This window comes from Piliocolobus tephrosceles, chromosome 7, assembly GCF_002776525.5.
Source record: "Piliocolobus tephrosceles isolate RC106 chromosome 7, ASM277652v3, whole genome shotgun sequence".
Classification (NCBI taxonomy): Eukaryota; Metazoa; Chordata; class Mammalia; order Primates; family Cercopithecidae; genus Piliocolobus; species Piliocolobus tephrosceles.
The window spans coordinates 100,014,827-100,036,535 of record NC_045440.1 but is presented as its reverse complement, the minus strand read 5'-3'; the positions used below and the strand labels follow the sequence as shown (position 1 = coordinate 100,036,535).

Here is a 21,709-nt window from a genome sequence, read left to right as displayed (position 1 = left end):
CGCGCCCGGCCTAGTAGCAGAGTATTTTGAAGAGCAAATGTTTTCATCATGATGAAGTATACTGATTTTTTTCTTTTATGTTTTGTAGCTTTTTGTGTACTATTTAAGAAATCTTTGCCAACCTGAGGTCACCAAGATTTTTCTTCTACCGTTTCATCAAGGTATTTAATAGTGTCTGCTCTTACATTTAGGCTTAGAATACATTTTGAATTAATTTTTATACATGGTATGAGGTAAAGACAAGATCTATTTTCCTTTTGTTTGCTTGCTTGCTTTTTTGCACATGGCAATTCAATTGCTGCAACACTATTTGTTGAAGACATTAGTGTTTCCTCATTGAATTGCCTTCCCATTCTGTCAAAAATCATTTCACCACATACATATGGGTTTATTTCTCGATTCTGTTCTGTTCCATTGCTCTATATGTTCATCTTTATACCAATGCCACACTGTCTTGATTACTGTTGCTTTATAATTAGTCTTGAAATCAGGTAGTTTAAACAAAATTTAAAGACAAACTTTATCTTTTTCAAAGTTTTGTTTAATCTGCATGATTCACAGATTCCATATTTGTGAATTTGCCTACTTGCTAAAATTTGCTTGTAACCCCAAGTCAATATCCATGACACTTTCTCAGCCATTCATGGACATATGCAGAGTGGCAAAAAATTTGAGTCACCCAGTACACATATTCCCAGGCAAGGTCAAACAAGGCAATGTTCTGTCTTCTTATTTCAGCTCTCATCCCATAAACAAGCATCCTTTCTGTGGTCTATGCAGTGCCACATTTTTTGCCTTTTTGTACTTCTCGTTGGTGATTTTGCTGTTGAAAATGGCCCCCAAGGCCGGGCGCGGTGGCTCAAGCCTGTAATCCCAGCACTTTGGGAGGCCGAGGCGGGCGGATCACGAGGTCAGGAAATCGAGACCATCCTGGCTAACATGGTGAAACCCCGTCTCTACTAAAAAATACAAAAAAACTAGCCGGTGAGGTGGCTGGCGCCTGTAGTCCCAGCTACTCGGGAGACTGAGGCAGGAGAATGGTGTGAACCCGGGAGGCGGAGCTTGTGGTGAGCTGAGATCCGGCCACTGCACTCCCACCCGGGCCACAGAGCGAGACTCTGTCTCAAAAAAAAAAAAAAAAAAGAAAAGAAAATGGCCCCCAAGAGTAGTGCTGAAATGCTGTCTATTGTTCCTAAGTACTTTGTTCAGACATGAACAATAGCTTTCAGTGTTAATGAATTAACAGTATATACTCAAAAATGTGTCTTTAACAGAACATCAAACAAGTTTATGATTGGATGTTGTGACTGGAAGCTCTCAGGAACCCAATTCTGTATTTCATCTAGGAGCAGTGATTCAGAATTTGCAATTTAGTGTTTATGGATATTTTATAGATCATAACTACTGGGAATAATGAGAATTGACTGGGTTTGACTATTCTAGTTCATGTTCATATACATTTTAAAATCAGTTGTCAATTTCTAAAAACAATAGGTCTGCCAGGATTTTGAAGGGGATTGCTTTGAATCTATGGATCAATTTGGGAAGAAATGACATCTTGGCCATATTAAGTCTTCCAATCCATGATGTGGTATATCTCTCCATTTATTTAGGTCTTTTTAAATTAATCCCAGAAATCTTTTATATTTTCAATGTGTAAATCATACGCATCTTTAAAATTTATCCCTAATTTACATATTTTTGATGCCATTATACCTGGTATTTTAAAATCTCAATTTCTGACTTTTGTTGCCAGTATACAGAAATACAATGAAGTAATTTTTTAAGTATATTGACATTTTATCTTGCAACCTTGCTAAACTCATTTATTAGTTTTAGTGGCTTTTGTTGTTGTTGTTTTGACACAGAGTCTTGCTCTGTTGCCCAGGCTAGAATGCAGTGGTGCAATCTCGGCTCACAACCTCCACCTCCCAGGTTCAAGCAATTCTCCTGCCTTAGCCTCCTGAGTAATTGGGATTACAGGCATGCACCACCACACTAGGCTAATTTTTTTTATTTTTAGTAGAGACAGGGTTTTGCCATGTTAGCCAGGTTGGTCTCAAATTCCTGACCTCAGGTGATACGCCCAACTCGGCCTCCCAAAGTGCTAGGATTTCAGGCATGAGCCACCACGCCTGGCCACTATGGTTAATTATATTGATTGATTTTTGAATGTTAAACCAAACTTGCATTCTTGGAATAAACTCCATTTGGTCTTGATGTATTGTTCTTTTTATATATTGTTGAATTCTATTGGCTAAATTTTTAAGAATTTTCACATCTAAATTCATGAAGAATGTTGGTTATAATTATCTCTCTCTAATAATTCAGTGGTTTTTTTGGGTCATGCTCCTTGTTTAAACTCTAAGATAAATCTATTAAATCACTTATGTAGCTTGGGAAAAATAATGTTGGGAACATTTCCAAAGAATGAAAGCAGTTAAATGCATTTGGTATCGTTCTTGAGAGAAAAAAAAAAAAAAATTAAGCTGGATAAGAAAGTCTATATTTTCTGCCAAATGAAGTTTTCTAAATGCTGCATTATCATCAGCTTTCAGATAGATTAAATGTTCCAGAAGAAAGGGAAAATTCCTTATTTTGAAAAATACGTCAAGAAAAAGAAACAAGATAAAGTTCTTTCTTGTTAGTAGGACAGGAATTTGGGGAAGGGGAAGCATGTGAAGAGGGGCATACTTCATGAGGTTTTCTTTCCCCCCATTTTTTTTAAAAGGGAAAAGGAAGGAACATAAAATTCCATTGTTCTGGTATTATGCTGATGCTTTTGCATATATCTCATATAATGGTATTGGATAGAGAAGACTTTTTGAAAGGCAGAAGTAATCCACAATGTTGACATCCAGTACATTCAAAATTGTCCATATAGACACAACCTGGAAGGTAAAATTCTACACCTTGATCTTAGCCAAAAGGCCAAGAAAAGAGGAAGTTAAGATTCTTTAATGCATTTGATCTAGTCTTCGGATGGAAAGGCTCTTTTTAGACAACTAATATCCACCCAGAAGAGGGTTACCTGGACAGTGAAGAGACCCAAAACTAAGTCATCAAAAGATGTGTTTTTTTCCCCTGAAGAAGAGAAAATTGGTAGGAATGGGGTCAGTGTGTGGGAATAACACTCTTCAATAATTGAAGGGCTTTTTCTTTTTATTTGGATAAGGAAATAACTTTTTGGTATACGGCTTCAGATGGCAGAAATAGGATCAAAAGTGGAAATTATAGACAAGTAGGATTTCAGCTCAACTGCTGATCCAGGTTGTCTGAATATGGGATTCAGGTGTTTTGTAATAACCTGATTCTATAAGAACCATCACCCTTCTGGGACACTGGGAGGGGACAGAATTCTGAAGTTCCATAGGAAAAGAAGCCAGAAGTCTAATAGCCAAGGTCCATCACCATTCAAAGAATGTATCAATCAACTGTGTCTGCTTCCCCTCTCCACACAAATTACAAATATACAATGGTGGGGACATATACATATGTATATATTCTATAGTGTGTATGCGCATGTGTATCCGAAGGCAGTTGCTGAAGAAGCCCTCCCACTATGATTTTGTGCAGTGACAGTACCACAGCAATTGGTAGTCACCTTGGGGAAGTAACAATCTGTTGAATGTTAGTCCTGAATTAGTTCTAAGTCTCCCCGGGATTAGTGGGCTGGGGAACCTATCTGTCTTCCCAGCTTGGAGAAGGTTTTCTGATTGAAGGGTTGTCCTGCTGCCATCTAGGGGTCCTCTAGGGTTATGGGACACTCTCAAATGATGGCCAAGAGCGAGGACATAACAGGACATGGATTCTGGTTTGATCACGTTGCTAGCCATGTGACCTTGGGTAAATCGTCTAACCTTTTTGTTCCTTATTTTGCTTATCTGTAAAATGAGAGTGATAAAACCCACTTTAAGAGCTCATTGTGGGCCGGGCGCGGTGGCTCAAGCCTGTAATCCCAGCAGTTTGGGAGGCTGAGACGGGTGGATCACGAGGTCAGGAGATCGAGACCATCCTGGCTAACACCGTGAAACCCCGTCTCTACTAAAAAATACAAAAAACTAGCCGGGCGAGGTGGCAGGCGCCTGTAGTCCCGGCTACTCGGGAGGCTGAGGCAGGAGAATGGCGTAAACCCGGGAGGCGGAGCTTGCAGTGAGCTGAGATCCAGCCACTGCACTCCAGCCTGGGCGACAGAGCGAGACTTCCACGCAGGAAAGCTCCTGGCACATGGTAAACACCTAACAAGTGGCTATAGTTAGGCCTGACCTCATGTGTTGCACACTGAGGTGGACGTGGATTGCAGTCACTTTTGGTTGCAATTACCCTGGTTGTTTATTTGATTAACTCCCATGCAAAACTGTGAGCTCCAAAAAAGAAAGAGTATTGCTGTGTTATTCACTATTTTATTTCCAGTACTTTTCATGCTGCCTGGCACATTTTTATGCTCAAAAACAATTGTTAAATGAAAAAATAAATGAACCAATCAATGATTGTATGGAAGAAAGAATGGCAAGCACTTCTTAGGGAGTAAGAGGTGCTTTGGGGAGGAGGTGTCAGCCACATGGCTTTTCATCTGGGAGATTATCCAGCTACGCCCAGGACATGGAAATTAAGTGGAAATAGCTTCCAGAAGTGGAGTGCATCCCTCCTCTCCAGGCCCACTGTGAGTTTCTCTCGGTGTTGGCAGGCACAGGTCCCTGCTCATCAGCAGGGGTCAGTAGATGGCACAGCCTTTACTTGGCATGGCTTTTAACTGTCCCTCAGACCAAAAACAGGGCCTAACAAGGACATAATCAGTGAGATAGGTATTGATTTGTTACCACCCTTCCCATCTTATGGGTGAGGAAACTGAGAGTCAAGGAATTTAAATAACCAGCTCAGAGTGAGACAGCCATAGTTGGTAAGTGATAAGGTCAGGGTTCAAGCCCAGATCTGTGGACAGTGAAGGCCTTGTTCTTCCACCAAGGACCCTGGTACACCAATTTTGGGAAAGCAGAAGAGTTATTGGTATTATCTTCTTCTGAAAGAGAGAGAGCTATCCTTTATCACTGCACATTTATTAAGCTAAGTCTGGCTGAAGGTTAAGATGGCTTAACTGCTTCAGGGTGACTAGAGAGCTGGGTCAGATGGGACAGCAGAGCTCAGCTAAGCCCCTCCCTGGGATCCGTCACTGCCTGAGGCCAGTGAATCTCAAAGCCTGGCAGTCATTTGTCAGTTCATTGAAAATCCAGACCTGTTAACTCTGAATCTCTAAGGGTGAGCCCAGGAGTCGGCTTCCTGGCTCATTCTTAGTCACTGAAGTTTGAGAAGCCCTGCCCTGAGCTCCTAGCCCTCCTCTGCCAGGGCCTCCCTGCCCCTCCACCTGGTCAGTCTGTCTGAAGTCCAGGCAGGGTCTGCTTCACGTTCTCCTGTGGCACATCCCTAGGCAGGAGGAAGCCAAGGCCAGAGCAGTACTTGAGAGCCGGGGGACATCAGGGCCTGTGGCAGGCGCAGGCAGGGGTCTGGCAAACCTTGCTGTGTGGGGGAAGGCCTTGCTCATAAAATCAGGGCAAGAACATTTTATTTTTTATTTGCTGGTGTCAGAATTCCTCTGGCTTGGCTAGGCCAGCCCGCGGAAAATAAATATCAGCAGATTCCCAGATCCCAGTCACTCAGTGGGATATGAGACAAGGAGAGAAATTCTTTGTGCTCCTAAGAAAAGAAGGGTGCCAGGCACAGTGGCTCACTCCCGTAAATCCCAGCACTTTGGAGGGTTGAGACAGATGGAGCACTTGAGCTCAGGAGTTCAAGACCAGCCTGAGCAACCTCATCTCTACAAAAATTAGTCCGGCATGGTGGCATGCAGCTGTAGTCCCAGCTATTCAGGAGGCTGAGGTGGGAGGACTGCTTGAGCCTAGGAGGTTGAGGCTACAGCGAGTCATAATTGTGCCACTGTACTAAAGCCTGGGTGACAGAGCAAGACCCTGTCTTAAAAAAACAAATCAAAGGAAAAGAAGAAAGGAGAAGGAGAAGGAGGAGTTGGAGGAGGAAGAGGAGGAGGAGGAGAAGGGCAGGAAGAGAGTGGGCAAGATGATGGGAGGCTGAGATGGGCCAGAGAAACATCTGGGGCAGAGGGGAGGATGCTGAAGAGGATGAGGGATGCCTCCAGAGGATGGTTGTGGGGAGGTAGAACACCTGGAGAGGTGGAGGTGTATAGAGGGGGGTGTCTAAAGAGATCTCTAGGTTGTTTGCTGAGCAATGTGTGAGATGTCCTTTCACGGTCTCCCCCAGTTCTTTAGGAAACTCTAGGAAACCTGTGAGTATTTGGTGCAAGTGACTTTGTTGTGGGTCTTGAGGAAGCATCAGATCTTCAAGTGGAAGATAAGGGTGATTCAGGCTGCACTCAACTTGGGATCCTGGGGTCTGAGAGGAGCCGAAGAACACATATCCCCCACCCCACCCCTGCGATTCAGAGTCCAGAGGGCTTTGGGCTTCCACAGGCCACACAGAACTGGAGGGTCAAGCAGATGTTACCTAATCTTGAGGGGCAGGGAGAGAACTCCAGCCAACCACTCAACCCTGAAACTGAAGAATAGTGAGAAGAAACATGAAAAAAGGTGGTTTGCTTCTATAAATGTGACACTAATTATAGCCATTTGTGCAAACTGCTTTCCATTAATGCTTAATTGCTTACCATGAGGTATAATAACAATGACACATTGCAACAGTTACTCAGTGCATGAACTAAGTGTCAGATTAGCTGAGTTTTGTTTGCTTCCATGTGGGTTCCTCATGCCTTGCTTTTGGTAGCCTGGTCGTCTGTGGGTTAACTCAGTGGCTTTATCCATAACTTTAAAAAGTAAGGACATGGTACTCTGTGTATGGGTAATTCTGTCCTTTAAGGGGTAGACTACCTTGTGCTGGCTCAAGTATCAGTATATTGTCTAGTCTTTGGCACTTAGCCAAAAAAGAGAATGTGAGTTATAATATCTTACATCTGTTTACCCCCTTTTTAAAATCTAGGACACCTATAAAGTGTCCCACACCAAAGCAACTGGGTCCCTGCACCCCTCTAAAACAGAACTTGAATAATCACTCCCAGCCGAGGTTAATAACTCTTCCTAAATCCATGCTTTATAGAAGATAATAAAATATGGAAACAGTTCCTAAGGGTACAGTTAATAAAGACAGTGGATGAAAAGGCTCTTCGGTAGTCCCTGCTAAAGAACAAGCTTGGATGTAAAGAAGACCAGTTCATACATTCAAAGAGGCTATTTCTGAGATGGTGCTTCTACCTAGCTTTCTAACTCTTCCTGATGGCCTACTGTGTGCCCAGCTCTGGACTAGGCACTGTGATGGGGTCAACAGAAAATACCAAACTTTATTTCTGTCCCCAAGAGATGATAACTGGGGTGGGTGAGGCATCACAGATGAATAAAATGAGCCCAGATAAAAGAAGAGAGAGGAAGAGCGAAGAGGAAGAAACCACAAATATATCAGCAAAGCAGTCTTACTTCTGCAAGTCGTCTGATCTGAGTTGAGAATGTAGCCTTGTTTGCACCTGCAGACGTATGAGCCAGGGATGTTGATGCAGAAGTGGGCACAGTTATGCTCCAGGGTGCTGCACATGTGGGCCGCTGAAAGGGAAGACACAGGAAGGTAAGTCAACAGTGACACCCTTTCTCACTCCATTCCTGCCAGCAAGCACCTGCCAGCAAGCATTTATTCAGCACCTACTCTCTCCTATGGGCAGGACTCAGAAACAAGCTGCAGTCCCTACCCTCAAGGGGGCTCACAGTCCAAGGTGGACAAGACAGGGCCAGATAAAGGGCCATGGAAAATCAAAGAGAAACGGTGTTAGGCTGAACTATATGAAACTGCTGATACTTGATTGGTTTTGATCTACAAAAAAAAAAAGCAAGAAATTTCCAATTCAACTTAATACCTATGTGGTGGCTGGGAATCAGAAAAGTTTGCCAGCATCAGAGGGGGCTTTGGCTTAAGTGTGGATTTTTAGGAAGCAGCAATGGGGCTGGAGGAAAAGCTATTAAATAAGCAAGAATGTGTTAAAGAACCAACAGTTTCTCAAAATCATGTTTCAAGGGTAATGTAATTTTTTTTAATATGCAAAAGTATACACCAAAATTTGGAGTAAAAAATGCATTCACACGTTTCATGTTTCTATAATCTTTATGTTATCTCTTTATTTAGCATCTTTTCTTTTTTTTTTTTTTTTTTTTTTTGAGACAGGGCCTTGCTCTGTCTCCCAGGCTGGAGTGCAGTATCACAATCATGGCTCACTGAAGCCTCAAATTCCTGGGCTCAAGCCGTCCTCCCACCTCAGCTTCCCGAGTAGCTGGGACTACGGGCGTATGCCACCATGCCTGGCTAACTTTTAAAATTTTTTTGGTAGAGACAGGGTTTCACTACATTGCCCAGGCTGGTCTCAAACTCCTGGGCTCAAGCCATCCTCCCAGTTTGGCCTCCCAAAGTGCTGGGATTACAGGCATGCGCCACCACGCCTGCCCTCTGCATTTAGTTTCTGAAGCACCTCAGCTTTCTGGTACATTGGTTCTTGCATAAGTCTGTCTGTAGCTCATAAAAATTCTCTTTTTTTAATGTCCTAATTTCTGACTTTACTCAATGTAACTTGATTGTATTTAAAATTAACAAGCAACAGTACAAACAACAAGTTATGCAAGTGTTCTCATAAACAAAAAAGGTGTCTATATGTAGAAATATATTTTTATGAAGCTAAAATAAAAGGAGCTCTCAAAAGCTGAGAACAATTCCATTAATCCAGCACTTATGAAAACTCTGCCGTGATTAAATCCATCTGAAGTTTATGTCTCTTTACATTGGAGTAAGAAATATGGTGGACAATAAATGAACTAGGGAAGTGAAGCTGTTTTATTTCACAACAATACAATTTAGAATGTACTGTTCTGAGTTTGATTGTCTGTGTTTTGGTTCCTGTTAGGACACAAATAACACTAGGAAGGTTTGTAGATCCAATCAGTCATTTTTACTTCAGGGTGAAATAAACAGGTTTCTTGTGACCTTGTACAATTTTCTTTTATTATTATTATTTTTAAATAAAATAGAAATTTTCTCATTTTCAAAAATAGAGATGATGTCTTACTATGTTGCCCAGGCTGGTCTCAAACTCCTGAGCTGAAGCAATTCTCCTGCATCAATCTCTCAAAGTGTTAGGATAACAGACATGAGCCACCACACCCAGCCCTTTGTGCAATTTTCTTAACCTCTTTATATGACATGAGGATAAAAATAGCACCTACCTCATAAGAACCTCAAAAAGGGTAAATTAATGGAGATGGTAGAGTGTTGAGAATAGTGCCTGGGGAATGCTGAAGATACCTGTTAACCATTTTACAGCAAAGGAGAATTATGGTGGCATTTTGTTTTATTTTGCATCTGTAGGTTCATCCTATACATATTGACCTTCAACTCAGTTTTCACTCAATATTAATCACAGATTCTATCCATGTTGATACGTGTACTGTATTTCATGGAATCTAAAATGCACCCCAGTTTCAGAGATGTCAAACTGTGAAGACATGTTCAGTTGATCCTCATTCTTCACAGATTCCACATTTATGAATTTGCCTACTCACTAAACTGTATTTGTAAGCCCAAACCAATACTCACAGCATTTTCATGGTCACTAGTGGACATGCTCAGAGTGCATAAGCACTCAATTTAAAATACCTCTACATTTAGTTTCTTTTGTGAGACAGGCTTGCTCTGTCACCTAGGCTGGAGTGCAGTGGCACAGTCACAGCTTGCTGCAGCCTCAATCTCCGGGGCTCAAGTGATCCTCCTGCCTCAGCCTTCCAAGTAACTGAGACTACAAAAAAAAATGTGTTGCCTGGTGCAGATGTTCCCAGCTGAGGTTGGATAAGGTGCCACTCTGCCTTCTTTTTCAGCTTTCATTCTGTAAACAAGTATCCTTTTCGCAGTCTACTTAGCACCACGATTTTTTTTTTCATTTCTGTAAGTGATTTTGCTGTTTAAAACGGTGATGTGCTGTCTAGTGTTCCTCAGTGCAGAAAGGCTGCAATGTGCCTTACAGGGAAAACACGTGTTAGATAAGTTTCATTCAGTCAGGAGTTATCGTTGGCTCTGGGTCTGATGTTAATGAATCAATGGTATATATCAAATAAGATGTTTTCGGCCAGGCATGGTGGCTCACACCTGTAATCTCAGCACTTTGGGAGGCCGAGGTGGGTGGATCACTTGAGGTCAGGAGTTTGAGACCAGCCTGGCCAACATGGTGAAACCGTGACTCTACTAAAAAAAATACAAAAAGTAGTCAGGAATGCTGGCAGGCGCCTGTAATGCCAGCTACTCGGGGGGCTGAGGCAGGAGAATCGCTTGAAACCAGGAAGCAGAGGTTGCAGTGAGCTGAGATTGTGCCACTGCAGACACAGCGAGACTCTATCTCAAAAAACAGACAAACCAAAAACAAGTAAGATGTTTTTAAACAGAAACATACGTAAAACAAGGCTATGTATTGATTAGCTGACAAAAAATATTGTCACCAGAGGATTGCAGGAACCTCACCCTATATTCCCGCAGGAGCAATGGTTTAGTATTCTCTAACTCAGTGTTTGTAGTGACTTTATAAAACAAAATTATTGTGAATAATGAAAACTAACTGTATTTTAGATTTAATCAAAATCTTAGATCTAGTTTATCCCTCCCAATTGATTTATCCATTGGTCACATGACTGTCCTCATTTTATTTGGCCGTTTCCCCAATGGTCAGCATTTGGGTGGTTTCCAAGTTTTTATTTCACAGTGTTGTGATGAACATTCCTGAACATGTCTCCTTGAAGGCATGTGCAATGGTTTCTCTAGGACTGGGTCTCACTTTAAATGGATATGGCCTAATTGCCTTCCAAGACAGCTCATATCAGCAATGATGGTCCTAATGATGCCCTCAAAACTTCGGTACTTGGTGTCATCAAACTTTAAGTTTTGACAATCTTATGGTGAAGGGTAATCATTATCCCACTTTTAATTTGCATTTGCTTTGCATCCTGAAAGACTTTCTTCTTTTCATGGATTGCTGGAGTCAAATTACCCAAGGGCAGAGGGCATTTCTGAGGCACTCACAGCGTGTCCCTGTCTCCCTCCATAATTAAGGAAGTGTCGTGTGTAGGCAGCCAACTACACGGCAGTCACCCACTGCCATGAGTGGGAGGCCCAAGTGATGTACCTGGTGCCTGTCTTCTTGCTGAGACCCTAACAGACAAAGTAAGAAGACAGGAGATGTGAGGGAGAGAAAATATCTGGAGGGCAGCAGGCCGCAGTGCGGAGAGGATGACTGCTGGAAATAGACCGCCTGAAGGCTCAGCTTCGCCACTCCCTATGACCTTGTGCAAATGACTTGGTTTCTCTGAACTCCACTTTCTTCACCTATCAAATGGGGAAATTAGGCCAGGCAGGCATGGTGGCTCACGCCTGTAATACTAGCAATTTAGGAGGCTGAGGTGGGCAGATCACTTGAGTCCAGGAGTTTGAGACCAGCCTGGCCAACATGACGAAATCCCATCTCTACTAAAAACATAAAAATAAGCTAGGCATGGTGGTGGGCACCTGTAGTCTCAGCTATTCGGGAGGCTGAGGCAGGAGAACTGCTTGAAACTGGGAGGCAGAGGTTGCAGTGAGCAGAGGTCGTGCCACTGCACTCTAGCCTGGGCAACAGAGAGAGACTCCATCTCAAAAAAAAAAAAAAAAATGGTGGTGGGGAGGGGGAATTAAAATAACTACTGCACTGGGTTTTACAGTGACAGCTTGTTACTAAGGCTTATGTTGGCCAGGTGCCATAAGAGAAACTGGAACTAGAACATTATAACTTGGTGTAATGGAAAAGGCACTGGATTGGGAGCTAGAAGACTGTGTTCTAGTTCCCCTCTACCTTGAACAAGTGAGGGAAGTTCTGGGAAATCAGGTAGCTCTTGTAGACTATTTCTTTACCTGTAGAGGCATGGACGGGCTCTAGGGACCTCAGTACAGACATTTACTATTATTTAATCTGGTACTTGCTTTTTCTAAAAACTGCCTTTCCTTCGCACTCCAGACACCTTGCATCTGGGAGCTGCCGTGGTGGTCTGAGGTAGTCCCACTCCTGACACTGTTGGTTGGTACAGGGTTTGACAATCAGAGTCCTTTACTGGCATTTAGGAACCAGAACCGAATAAAAGGGGGCTCAAACTGAGGACAAGTGAGCCTCAGGGGCTGGCGGGGAGGGGGGCATGCTTCCTGACTGTGGACCTGAGAAGGAGAGGAGTGGAAGGGAGATGGAGTGAAAGCACGACCCCCATGACTGCCATCCTTGTTTCCATGGATATAATGCACTAACCCTATCTTTTAGGAAAAAAATGGAATTCCTGACACTTTCAACCAAAAGAATCTCAAACATCTTCACTAAACTAGAATAAAACTTTCCCATCTGTAGAATGCTGTGGGTGAGTGCTGAGTGACTTTCAGAGCATCCAGGCCTCATGCCTTGCCCTCTGTGGGACAGGCATTTGTGATGAGAGCCAAGGGGAGACCACAGTCTTGCCTCCTCCACCGGCCTGCTGGAAACAGTCCTACGAGCCTCATTTCTCAGAAGGCCCTCTGGGTTTACACTCAGGCAAGGCCTTGTGTTCAGCAAGAAGGAATAACTTATCAGCAGCCTAAGTCATTGGTGGGATTGGATATGCTGACTAGGAAAGAAGAACTTTTTTTTTTTTTTTAATGATTGTATGAATGACTAAAGGAGTGGTCAGTGTAGGGAGGTGGGCTGGAGGTCTTTTGTATTACTGAGTACAGTAGACTCAACGTTTGTGAAGTCAGTCCAGCCTCCCCACTTCACAACAGGGCCTCAAAGGGGTACAATCACTGTAGACTTTGCCCAGGTCAGTTCATGAAGGGTGTGTCCTAGGAATACTATTAGGACCTTAAATTGTGCCTGGCCTGGGTGGGGTGGGGCTATTAGGGTAGGAACAGCCTGCCTCCCTGCTCCAAAATACCAGACGAGGCTGATAAAGTCAGCATCTAGAAGTTAATTAAAAGCAGTCCTGCCCAGGTGGCAAGAATAACCAGAACACTTGGGACAGCGTCTGCAGCCCCTAGATTCAGTGTTTTCTCTTACTGGGTGGCAAAAATGGCAGACTCCAGGATGTGTGGGTTTTGGTCATCTCATAGACAGGACCTCAATTCACAAGGCACCTGGCCTCTCCCTGGTGGTCTCAGGGGTGGCCTGAGAATGCAACCTCAGGATTCCCCTTGCTGTGGCTGGTATGGGAAGTCCCTGCCTGCAGGTATAAAGCCTCCACTGTGCTCAGGTTCACAGCCAGACAGCCAAAGAGACAAAGCCAGGACTCTCACCCAGCGAGGTCTGACTCCAGAGTCTAATCAATTCCTCACTGTATGATAAAGGTCCTGCCTTCATCACACCCAGACACCGCCTGTCCCAATCTGCAGATGCAGCATTGATTTTCAGTTCTGCCTGCAGAATGCCTGGGCTCACGTCTCAACTCTACCACTTACAGGCCAGGCACAGCGGCTCATGTCTGTAGTTCCAGCACTTTGGGAGGCAGAGGCAGGAGGGTTGTTTGAGCTCAGGAGTTCAAGACCAGCCTGGGTAACATAGTAAGACATTGTTTCTTTCTCTTTAAAAAAAAAAAAAAAGAATTAAATAAAAATTATTCATTTATGGTGGCACACACCTGTAGTCCAAGCTGGGATGGAACTTTGAGGCGGTAGTGAGCTATGATCATGCTACTACACTCTAGCCTGGGTGACAGAGTGAGACCCTATCTCAAAAAACAAAACAAAACAAACAAATAAACAAAAACAAAAAACAAGCTCCAGCACTTACAGGTGTGTGATCTTGGACAAGTTATTTAACCTCTTCGGTTCTCAATTTCCTCTTCCATAAAATGGGAACTAAAAGAGCATCTACTTGACAGGTTTGTTGTGTGAATAAAGTGAGTTAACATATGCTAATAGCCTGAAACAACACATGCATACATTAATATCAAGAAATGTTAGTAATGATTAGTATCACCTTGTCTTTAAAGCTCTCCTGGAGCCCCCAGGCAGACCCTGACAAGTTCCAGTTCTGTAAAGTAAGGATAATAGAGCCACGTATAGTGACACATAGTCCCAGCTACTTGGGAGGCTGTTGCTTGAGCCCAGGAGTTCGAGGCCAGCCTGGACAACATAGTGAGACCCTATCTCTTAGAAAGAAAAAAAAGATAATGATAGTACCTGCCTCAAAGGGTTATTTTAAGTATTAAATGGAATACTGTATTTAAAAGTGCCTAGCACAGGACAAGATTAGCTATTATTGGGGTATAGTTTGTGAAAGGAAATAAAATCTCAGGATCCCAATTCACTATGCCAAAAGGAAAAAAATTAAGCTAAAAGCTGAGTAATGCAAGAAACTGCCTTTGCTTTTGTTCCTAAGCAGATCGCTACAGATAAAAGGTTAAATATCTCCATAAGTAGCTACTCTATGTTCACCTTATCTTATGTAAAGTGTTGATTTCCTGAGCGCTAGAGGAATATATAATTGACTATTCCCCTACCTGTTCCTTTTCTCTTGCAACATGTGGATTCAGTAATGTGACCATGCCCTCCCTCTCTCCCTTTTAAATACTGAAGCCCTCAAAATCATCTTTGGAAAAAGGCACAGACCACAGATTGTTCCTGTGATTTTGTGTTCATTTTTTCCAGGCATGTCCTTAACCTTGGCAAAATAAACTTTTAAATTGATTGGGACTTGTCTCAGATACTTTTTGGTTTACAAGTTCAATGAATGTTAAGGAACAAATGAAACTTCTGAAACCTCAGAGATGTCATCTGCAACTTGAAAAATGCTCACCATTGTTGTCTAATCATCTGAGTGCAGATCAAAACTGAGGCCATCTGCCTAGCCCATCGGTCCTCAGTGTATTTGATTGTAATAATACATAACACAGTGCACACTGAATAGGGCTCTACCATTTACAACACCTGTTCACTCATCTACTTTCTGCCTATAAAATCCCATTTTACAGATGAGGCAACTGAGGCTCAGAGAGCACAAAGATTTGCTCAAGATTGTACGGCTAGAGTCAGCTCCTCTTCCTCCTACGAAGGCTCCCTTCAGAGTTTCACCTATTTCAGGTGAATGCCAACTGCAAGGTAGGTTTACCAGGACAGGATGGACTGTGGAGGTGGCCATCAGAAAATAGTTTACCTTAAAAGAGGATTTTATAATTCCCAACATGCAGAGGAGTGAAATGAGCAAGAGATTTGGAATTAGCATCCAAGTATATCTTGGCTATCTGTTTTTCAGGTGATTCACTTAGCAACTTCCTTAACCTGTAAAAAGAGAGTGGCAGGAGTGTGCTGCCTGCCTCCTGGGGCTTTCTGCGATAACATACGGGAAAGTGCTTTATAAATGTTAGTTACTGCAGTCTTTACTGTGCAGTTGATAAAGAGGCCCTGGGGCCTCTTCAGCCTTTCAAGACTGCTGCTGAGTCTGCTGAGCAAAGCCTGGCAGTGCAGTGCAGGGAGAGACAGCAGCCCTGTCTCCTGCAGAGTGGATGGGGGTACTCACAGGGGATTCATTTCTCAGGCCACAGGAACAAATGGGATAACACTGATGTTTTCTTAGAGCTTCCAGATTATAACAAAGAAGATGAAGGGAGGAAAAGTCCGAACTGCCTTTTCATTTTGCTGCCTTGCCATAAAGCACCCAGAGATGGTTTTTCCATGGACAAGTCCATATTGGTATATCCTATTCAACATCATGGGGGCGGAGCAGGAGGTCAGTCCCACTGTGTAGCTCCTCAGCCTTATCATGTTATCTTTCCATTTTCTGATAAATCCGGAATGATTATAAAAAGAACCCCTCCATTAACATTTTCCAACACAAATGAATAAACTGTCAAAATGGTTACAGAACCAATTTCCCTTTTAATATTTTCAGGAAAGGGGAAACATAAATTCTGCAGAAGTCATTTAAAGTCATAAACCTTGGAAATGCTTGCAGTGTGTCCTGCTGATTAAAGTGTTCCAGCTGACTTGGGCCACGGCACACCACAACACGACCTCTGCAGTGCCAGGGAAATGGCACTTCTGAACACTTTCCAAGTGGCATTGCAAGGAAAAAGGTTCTTTCTTCTTCGTGGCATTGATTTCTTAAGTAAATCTTTTGATTCTGGAGTCAAGAACAAATGAGATCTCTGCACTTGTTGAGGTTAGTTCTCAGCAGGGGATTTTGTTTAATACACATCAAAAGCACACTGTTTTTCCCTGGGGCCTATATCTTAGGGGTCTAGAATATGTCACATTCTGAGAACCCCCTCCTGGGTGCCCCCTCCTGGGGAGTTGGTGTGGAGTCTGGCTCTAAAGCTCATTCTCCACCCTGCTCTAGGAAAAGATATTTTACATTTTACGAATAGATATTTACACATAGATCATTTACAAATAGATATTTTAAAATAGATTATTTCCTTTTATTTCCCCATCAAAGATTCATGGTAGCTGGAGGGGACAGGGACCACTGGGAATGGATAAGTCAGGGTGGGACATTGTTTACCAACTCAGGACGCGAGTTTCCCGGATTAGGCCGCTGGCCCCCTGCCCTCCTGAAGGAGGAAGAAACAAAAAGGCAGCCACAGAGGCAGGAAACTGCGGAGGAAACTGCAGGCTGACCAGCTGAGAAGAGGGGGGCAGGAGCAGGGGTAAAGATAACTGGAAAGTGCGCGGGAAGGAAGGGAGAGAGAAGACCTATGGAAAGAGGGTTAGAAAGCAAAAGAGGGAAGAAAGCTTCCAACACAGAAGAATGCAGCTCCGAGAGGCATCTTCCTGCAGAAAGAGTTGGCAGGTGAGGAGTGGCCCCTACAATCTTAACAGGCAGGGAGCTGCCAGGACCACACCTTGGTCCTCTGTATAAGTTGGACCTCTTTGTCAGCTGAGAAAACATCCTCTGCCAGCACCACCATGGGGCAAAAATGCCATGGTATTCCACACCATCCAAGGAGAGATTATGTTACTTTTTCTGCCTTTCCATTCCCATCCCTACTCCAACTCATGAATTCCAACTTAGGGAATTCCAGGGCAGCTCCATGTGCTGAAGAAAAACTTTGTTTATCTACTCTTCCTCATTCTGTGGCTTGGACTTACATGTCCCTTCCCCAGAACAATCTCCCTGAACACCCAGGCCTAGGTCAGGTCCTGGGGTTGCACACTCCATCATGTCCTGAATTCTTCCTCCATTACACTGTGACAACTATAGTTACTTATTTGTATAATTATATATTTAATGTCTGTCTCAGCTGGGTGCTCGTGCCTGTAATCCCAGCACTTTGGGAGGTTGAGGCAGGAGGATCACTTGAGGCCAGGAGTTTCAGAACAGCCTGGGCAACATGGTGAAACCTTGTCTCTACAAATAATTAAAAAATAAGCCAGGCATGGTGGTGCACACCTGTTGTCCCAGCTACTTGTGAGGCTAAGGCAAGAGGATCACCTAAGCCCCAGAGTTCGAGATTACAGTGAGCTTTGATCATGCCACTGCACTACAGCCTGGGTGACAGAGCAAGACCCTGTCTCTGAAAGATAAATAAATAAAAATATGTGTCTGCGGCTGGGCGTGGTGGCTCACGCCTGTAATCCCAGCACTCTGGGAGGCTGAGGTGGGTGGATCACGAGGTCAGGAGATCGAGACCATCCTGGCTAACACGGTGAAACGCCATCTCTACTAAAAATACAAAAAATTAGCCAGGTGTGGTGGTGGGTACCTGTAGTGCCAGCTACTCGGGAGGCTGAGGCAGGAGAATGTCGTGAACCCGGGAGGCAGAACTTGCAGTGAGCCGAGATCACACCACTGCACTGCAGCCTGGGTGACAGAGCAAGACTCCGTCTCAAAAGGAAAAAGAAAAAAAAGTGTCTCCTTGGTCAAAGTGTAAGCCCCTGGAGCACACTGTGTTTATCTTGGCCTTTGTTGAAAACCCATCGCCAGCACAGTATCTGGGACATGGTAACAGAGAATGAACACTTGAAGATGAATGAATGAATTCTAATGGTTTCTCTAGAAGAGTGACAGAGGAGCAGGACTTACTGCACAACTTCTTCTGGAACACAGAGGTCAGCGTCTCAATCTGGCTGAAATTGGCCACCAGGAAGACATGGTCCTCATGGGGCTCACTCCCAATGGCCTTCAAGGTGTTGAAGTCTACCTGGCCCACACCAATGGCAAAGATTAGGATGCCCGTGTCCCGTGCCTTAGCAGCCACCTCGGCCACAGAGTCCTGAGGTCTCCCATCCGTCACAATCATTATGACCCGTGGCACATTCTCCCTCAGGGGCCGGGCCCCCTCTGCTTCTGAGAATGCGATGTTCAGGGCATACTGGATGGCCAGCCCCGTCATGGTGCCCGTGGACAAATGCCGCATCCTCTTAACAGCACGCTCCACTTCGGACTTCCTCTTGAAGGTCTTGAGGGAGAACTCATTCTTGACAGTGCTGCCATATTGGAGCAGGCCCACTCGGGTGACGTCAGGACCAATGTCCAAGAATTGCAAGATGTCCACGAGGAACTCCTTGACCTTTGCATAGTCATGGGTGTTGACACTGCGGGAGCTGTCAATGATGAAAACCAGGTCTGCCCGCTTGTCCTCACAGGAGCTCTCTGGGGAAAGAGGAGAAGTCAAATACATTAGAAGAGAGGCCAGGCATGGTGGCTCACACCTGTAATCCCAACACTTTGGGAGGCAGGTGGATCACCTGAGGTCAGGAGTTCAAGACCAGCCTGGTCAACACTGTAAAACCCTGTCTCTACTAAAAATACAAAAATTAGTCTGATGTGGTGGCGGGCACCTGCATTCCCAGCCACTCCAGAGGCTGAGGCAGGAGAATCGCTTGAACCCAGGAAGCAGAGGTTGCAGTGAGCTGAGATAGTGCCATTGAACTCCAGCCTGGGCAACAAGAGCAAGATTGCATTAAAAATATATATATAAATATAAAAACATTAAAAGAGAGTTAAGGACCCAGTGCAGACCAGCTATTGTTGGAAATCCTGGGGCTGATGATCACCTTTGAAACCTTCAGTCTTCATCAATTTTCCTCCCCACTCATGGAAGTTATAAGGGCATATTTGTGCATGGCTGGAAGATCATGACTACTGGCTATAATCAGATAGCAATCCTTTTTGCAAGATAAATCAACATGTTAGTTTCCAGAAAGTCGCCAGTGCAGTTTTTATGTAACCAAATATCTGATCAGGGTCAAAATTATTTTATTCTTTACCACATCACACATAAGCTTGGCTGGGCACTGCAGAGAATATAACAGAAGCTTAGGACAGGGTCCAAAGTTAAGGAGCTTCCAGTCTACCTGGGGAGACATAACTAATAAAACTATGAAAGAATAACTGTCACGAAAACTGTGTGGTCCTGACGATAGCTGCTAAGAGAATAGGGATATGAATGGGCTGGGATCAAGGAGATGGGACATTAGCTGACCTTACAGATGCATGGTGATTAGATTAGAGAGAAGGCGCACATGGAGCGGATCACATGAACCAAAGCCCAAGATGGAATGAATGTGGTGGGTAACAGAATAAGTGATGAGACCTTGTAGTAGAGGGAATACTAGGAGTTTCAGGCAGGAATTAGTTGGAGAGATGGCCTGAAGCCAGTTTAAAAAGACCTTTCCTTTCAGACTGAAAAATACGTACATAATGCCACCAGTGAGGGGCATCTTAGCATCATGTTATGTAACTCACCTCTCCCATAGGGAAGTTACATAACGAAAAGTCAACAGAGTCTGGCAGTGGTTTGCAACATGGATGGTCTACACAATTTCTGGACTAATCTCATTGAGAAGAGGACTCAGATCTAATCCCAGGACAGTAGTGGAAATGGAGAAAAGGGGACCTAAGAAATATTTCAACAAAGGACACAGTTAAATTGGAAAAAGGCAAATGTTAAGTCTTTCCCTTACCACCATGACTACCATATTTATGCCTTAAGCATCTAAGCAAGAAGGCTGTAAAAGGTTTGAGTCCATAGACAAATACATCCCTTTTGTGTTTCTAGCATTAGGATGATATTGGATGAGATGAGAGGCCTCCAGCCTCAGTGGGTGGAGGCTGGGCATTCCTGATGGAGTTTCTCGGATATTCTGAGCTACTGCCTTTCACCAGGGTGGGTCCCTCCTCCCCCGTTCTCTCCTCCCTTCCCGGACTTTGCAGCTGAATCAGGATTTGAAAGGGATTAGAAAAGGGATCCCAAATGCTTGCCCTAAATCCTAATCACCACAGCTGCAAGAAAGAGAGAGAAAGCCAAAATGAAACAGTGAAGCTAGTCATAAAAATGAGAAGTGGGAAAGGCCTGTGAGGTCATCCTGTCCAGGCCAGCTTGCCAGACTGTGACTCGTCCCTGAGTGCCTGCACACACACCTCATCCTCGCTGCCTTACAAGTCTAATGGTTTTAGGAGAGGAGGCACCCCCCAAACACCAGTAGCCTGGCAGGAAACCAACCTTTTGCCATACCCATGCATAACCCTGGGGGCTGGGTGAGTCCAGGGTGAGTGTCTTAAAACAGAGGACACAGAAACTGAGCCTTTGAGGTCTCAGCGATAAGATCTATATGAAACCTAACATTTGCAGGATGTTTTAACATCTTTTTTCCAGAGCACTTTGTCACTGTGGTGTCATTTGATTTTCAGAACAAGTTTTTGAGAAAGGAGCAAGAAGCATCATACCCGCTGCATAGATGAGAACATGGGAGCACTGAGAGTTTGAAATCTTTCATAATTTAGAAAAAGAAAAAAATATACAGAGGTGCAACCACTATCCACCTCGTTGGGCAGCTGTAAGAATTTAAGGAAATGATGTAATGAAGGATCCAGCACGTGGGAACTCCCGACATGTGCTGGCTGCATGTATAGGCTCTCCCCTGCCCACCTCTCCATCAGCCCTCACTCGTGTCCAGCCCTAGGCTGGGTAGGGGCAGGGTTACAGCTATGGCTGTGTGGTTGGTGCTGCACACAGGCACCTGCTCAAGGAGGTGAGAGGAACTGAAATCCAGCCAAGCCCTGAGCCCCAGGGGCTGAGTTCACCCTAAGAGGCACCTTAAGGGGGTGCTTTTCAGCCAGGTGCGGTGGCTCACGCCTATAATCCCAACACTTTGGGAGGCCGAGGTGGGTGGATCATGAGGTCAGGAGATCGAGACCATCTTGGCTAACATTGTGAAGCCCTATCTCTACTAAAAATACAAAAAATTAGGCAGGCATGGTGGCACGTGCCTGTAGTCCCAGCTACTTGGGAGGCTGAGGCAGGAGAATCGCTATTGAATCCAAGAGGTGGAGGTTGCAGTGAGCTGAGGTGGTGCCACTGCACTCCAGCCCGGGCGACAGTGCAAGACTCCGTCTCAGAAAAAAGAAAAAAAAAGAAGGCGGGGGTGTCTCATTTTCATGAAGGCTCCTATGGTTTAGCCTATAGGCCTGGGTTGGGGCAGTGGATGATGGATCTGCAGATCCCAGGAAGGAGGACAAGGAAGAGCATTCCCAAGACCCAGGGAGGCCCTTCTCCAAGAGCCACACCTGCCCCACCCTTAATGTCTGAACTTACTGCAGGGAGAATGTGACCCAATAATCTTTACCTGCTGAAAAGAGGGGCCAGGCTTAGACCCTGCCATGGAGAAGGATATTAATTAAGGC

The 21,709-nt window shown here is 44.3% G+C and overlaps 1 protein-coding gene across 3 annotated transcripts in view; it reads right to left on the bottom strand.

The window, feature by feature from the left end:
• The window catches only part of LOC111520882 (matrilin-2), a 178,700-nt gene that overhangs the window by 96,443 nt on the left and 60,548 nt on the right, over positions 1 to 21,709 (bottom strand). For all 3 annotated transcript variants that reach the window (XM_026454937.2, XM_026454938.2, XM_023183973.2), the window contains exons 3-4: positions 18,107 to 18,676; positions 7,494 to 7,616 (exon numbers count right to left, since the gene is read on the bottom strand). In XM_026454937.2, coding sequence (XP_026310722.1) covers positions 7,494 to 7,616; positions 18,107 to 18,676 — 693 coding nt within the window. The remainder of the gene's footprint in view (positions 1 to 7,493; positions 7,617 to 18,106; positions 18,677 to 21,709) is intronic.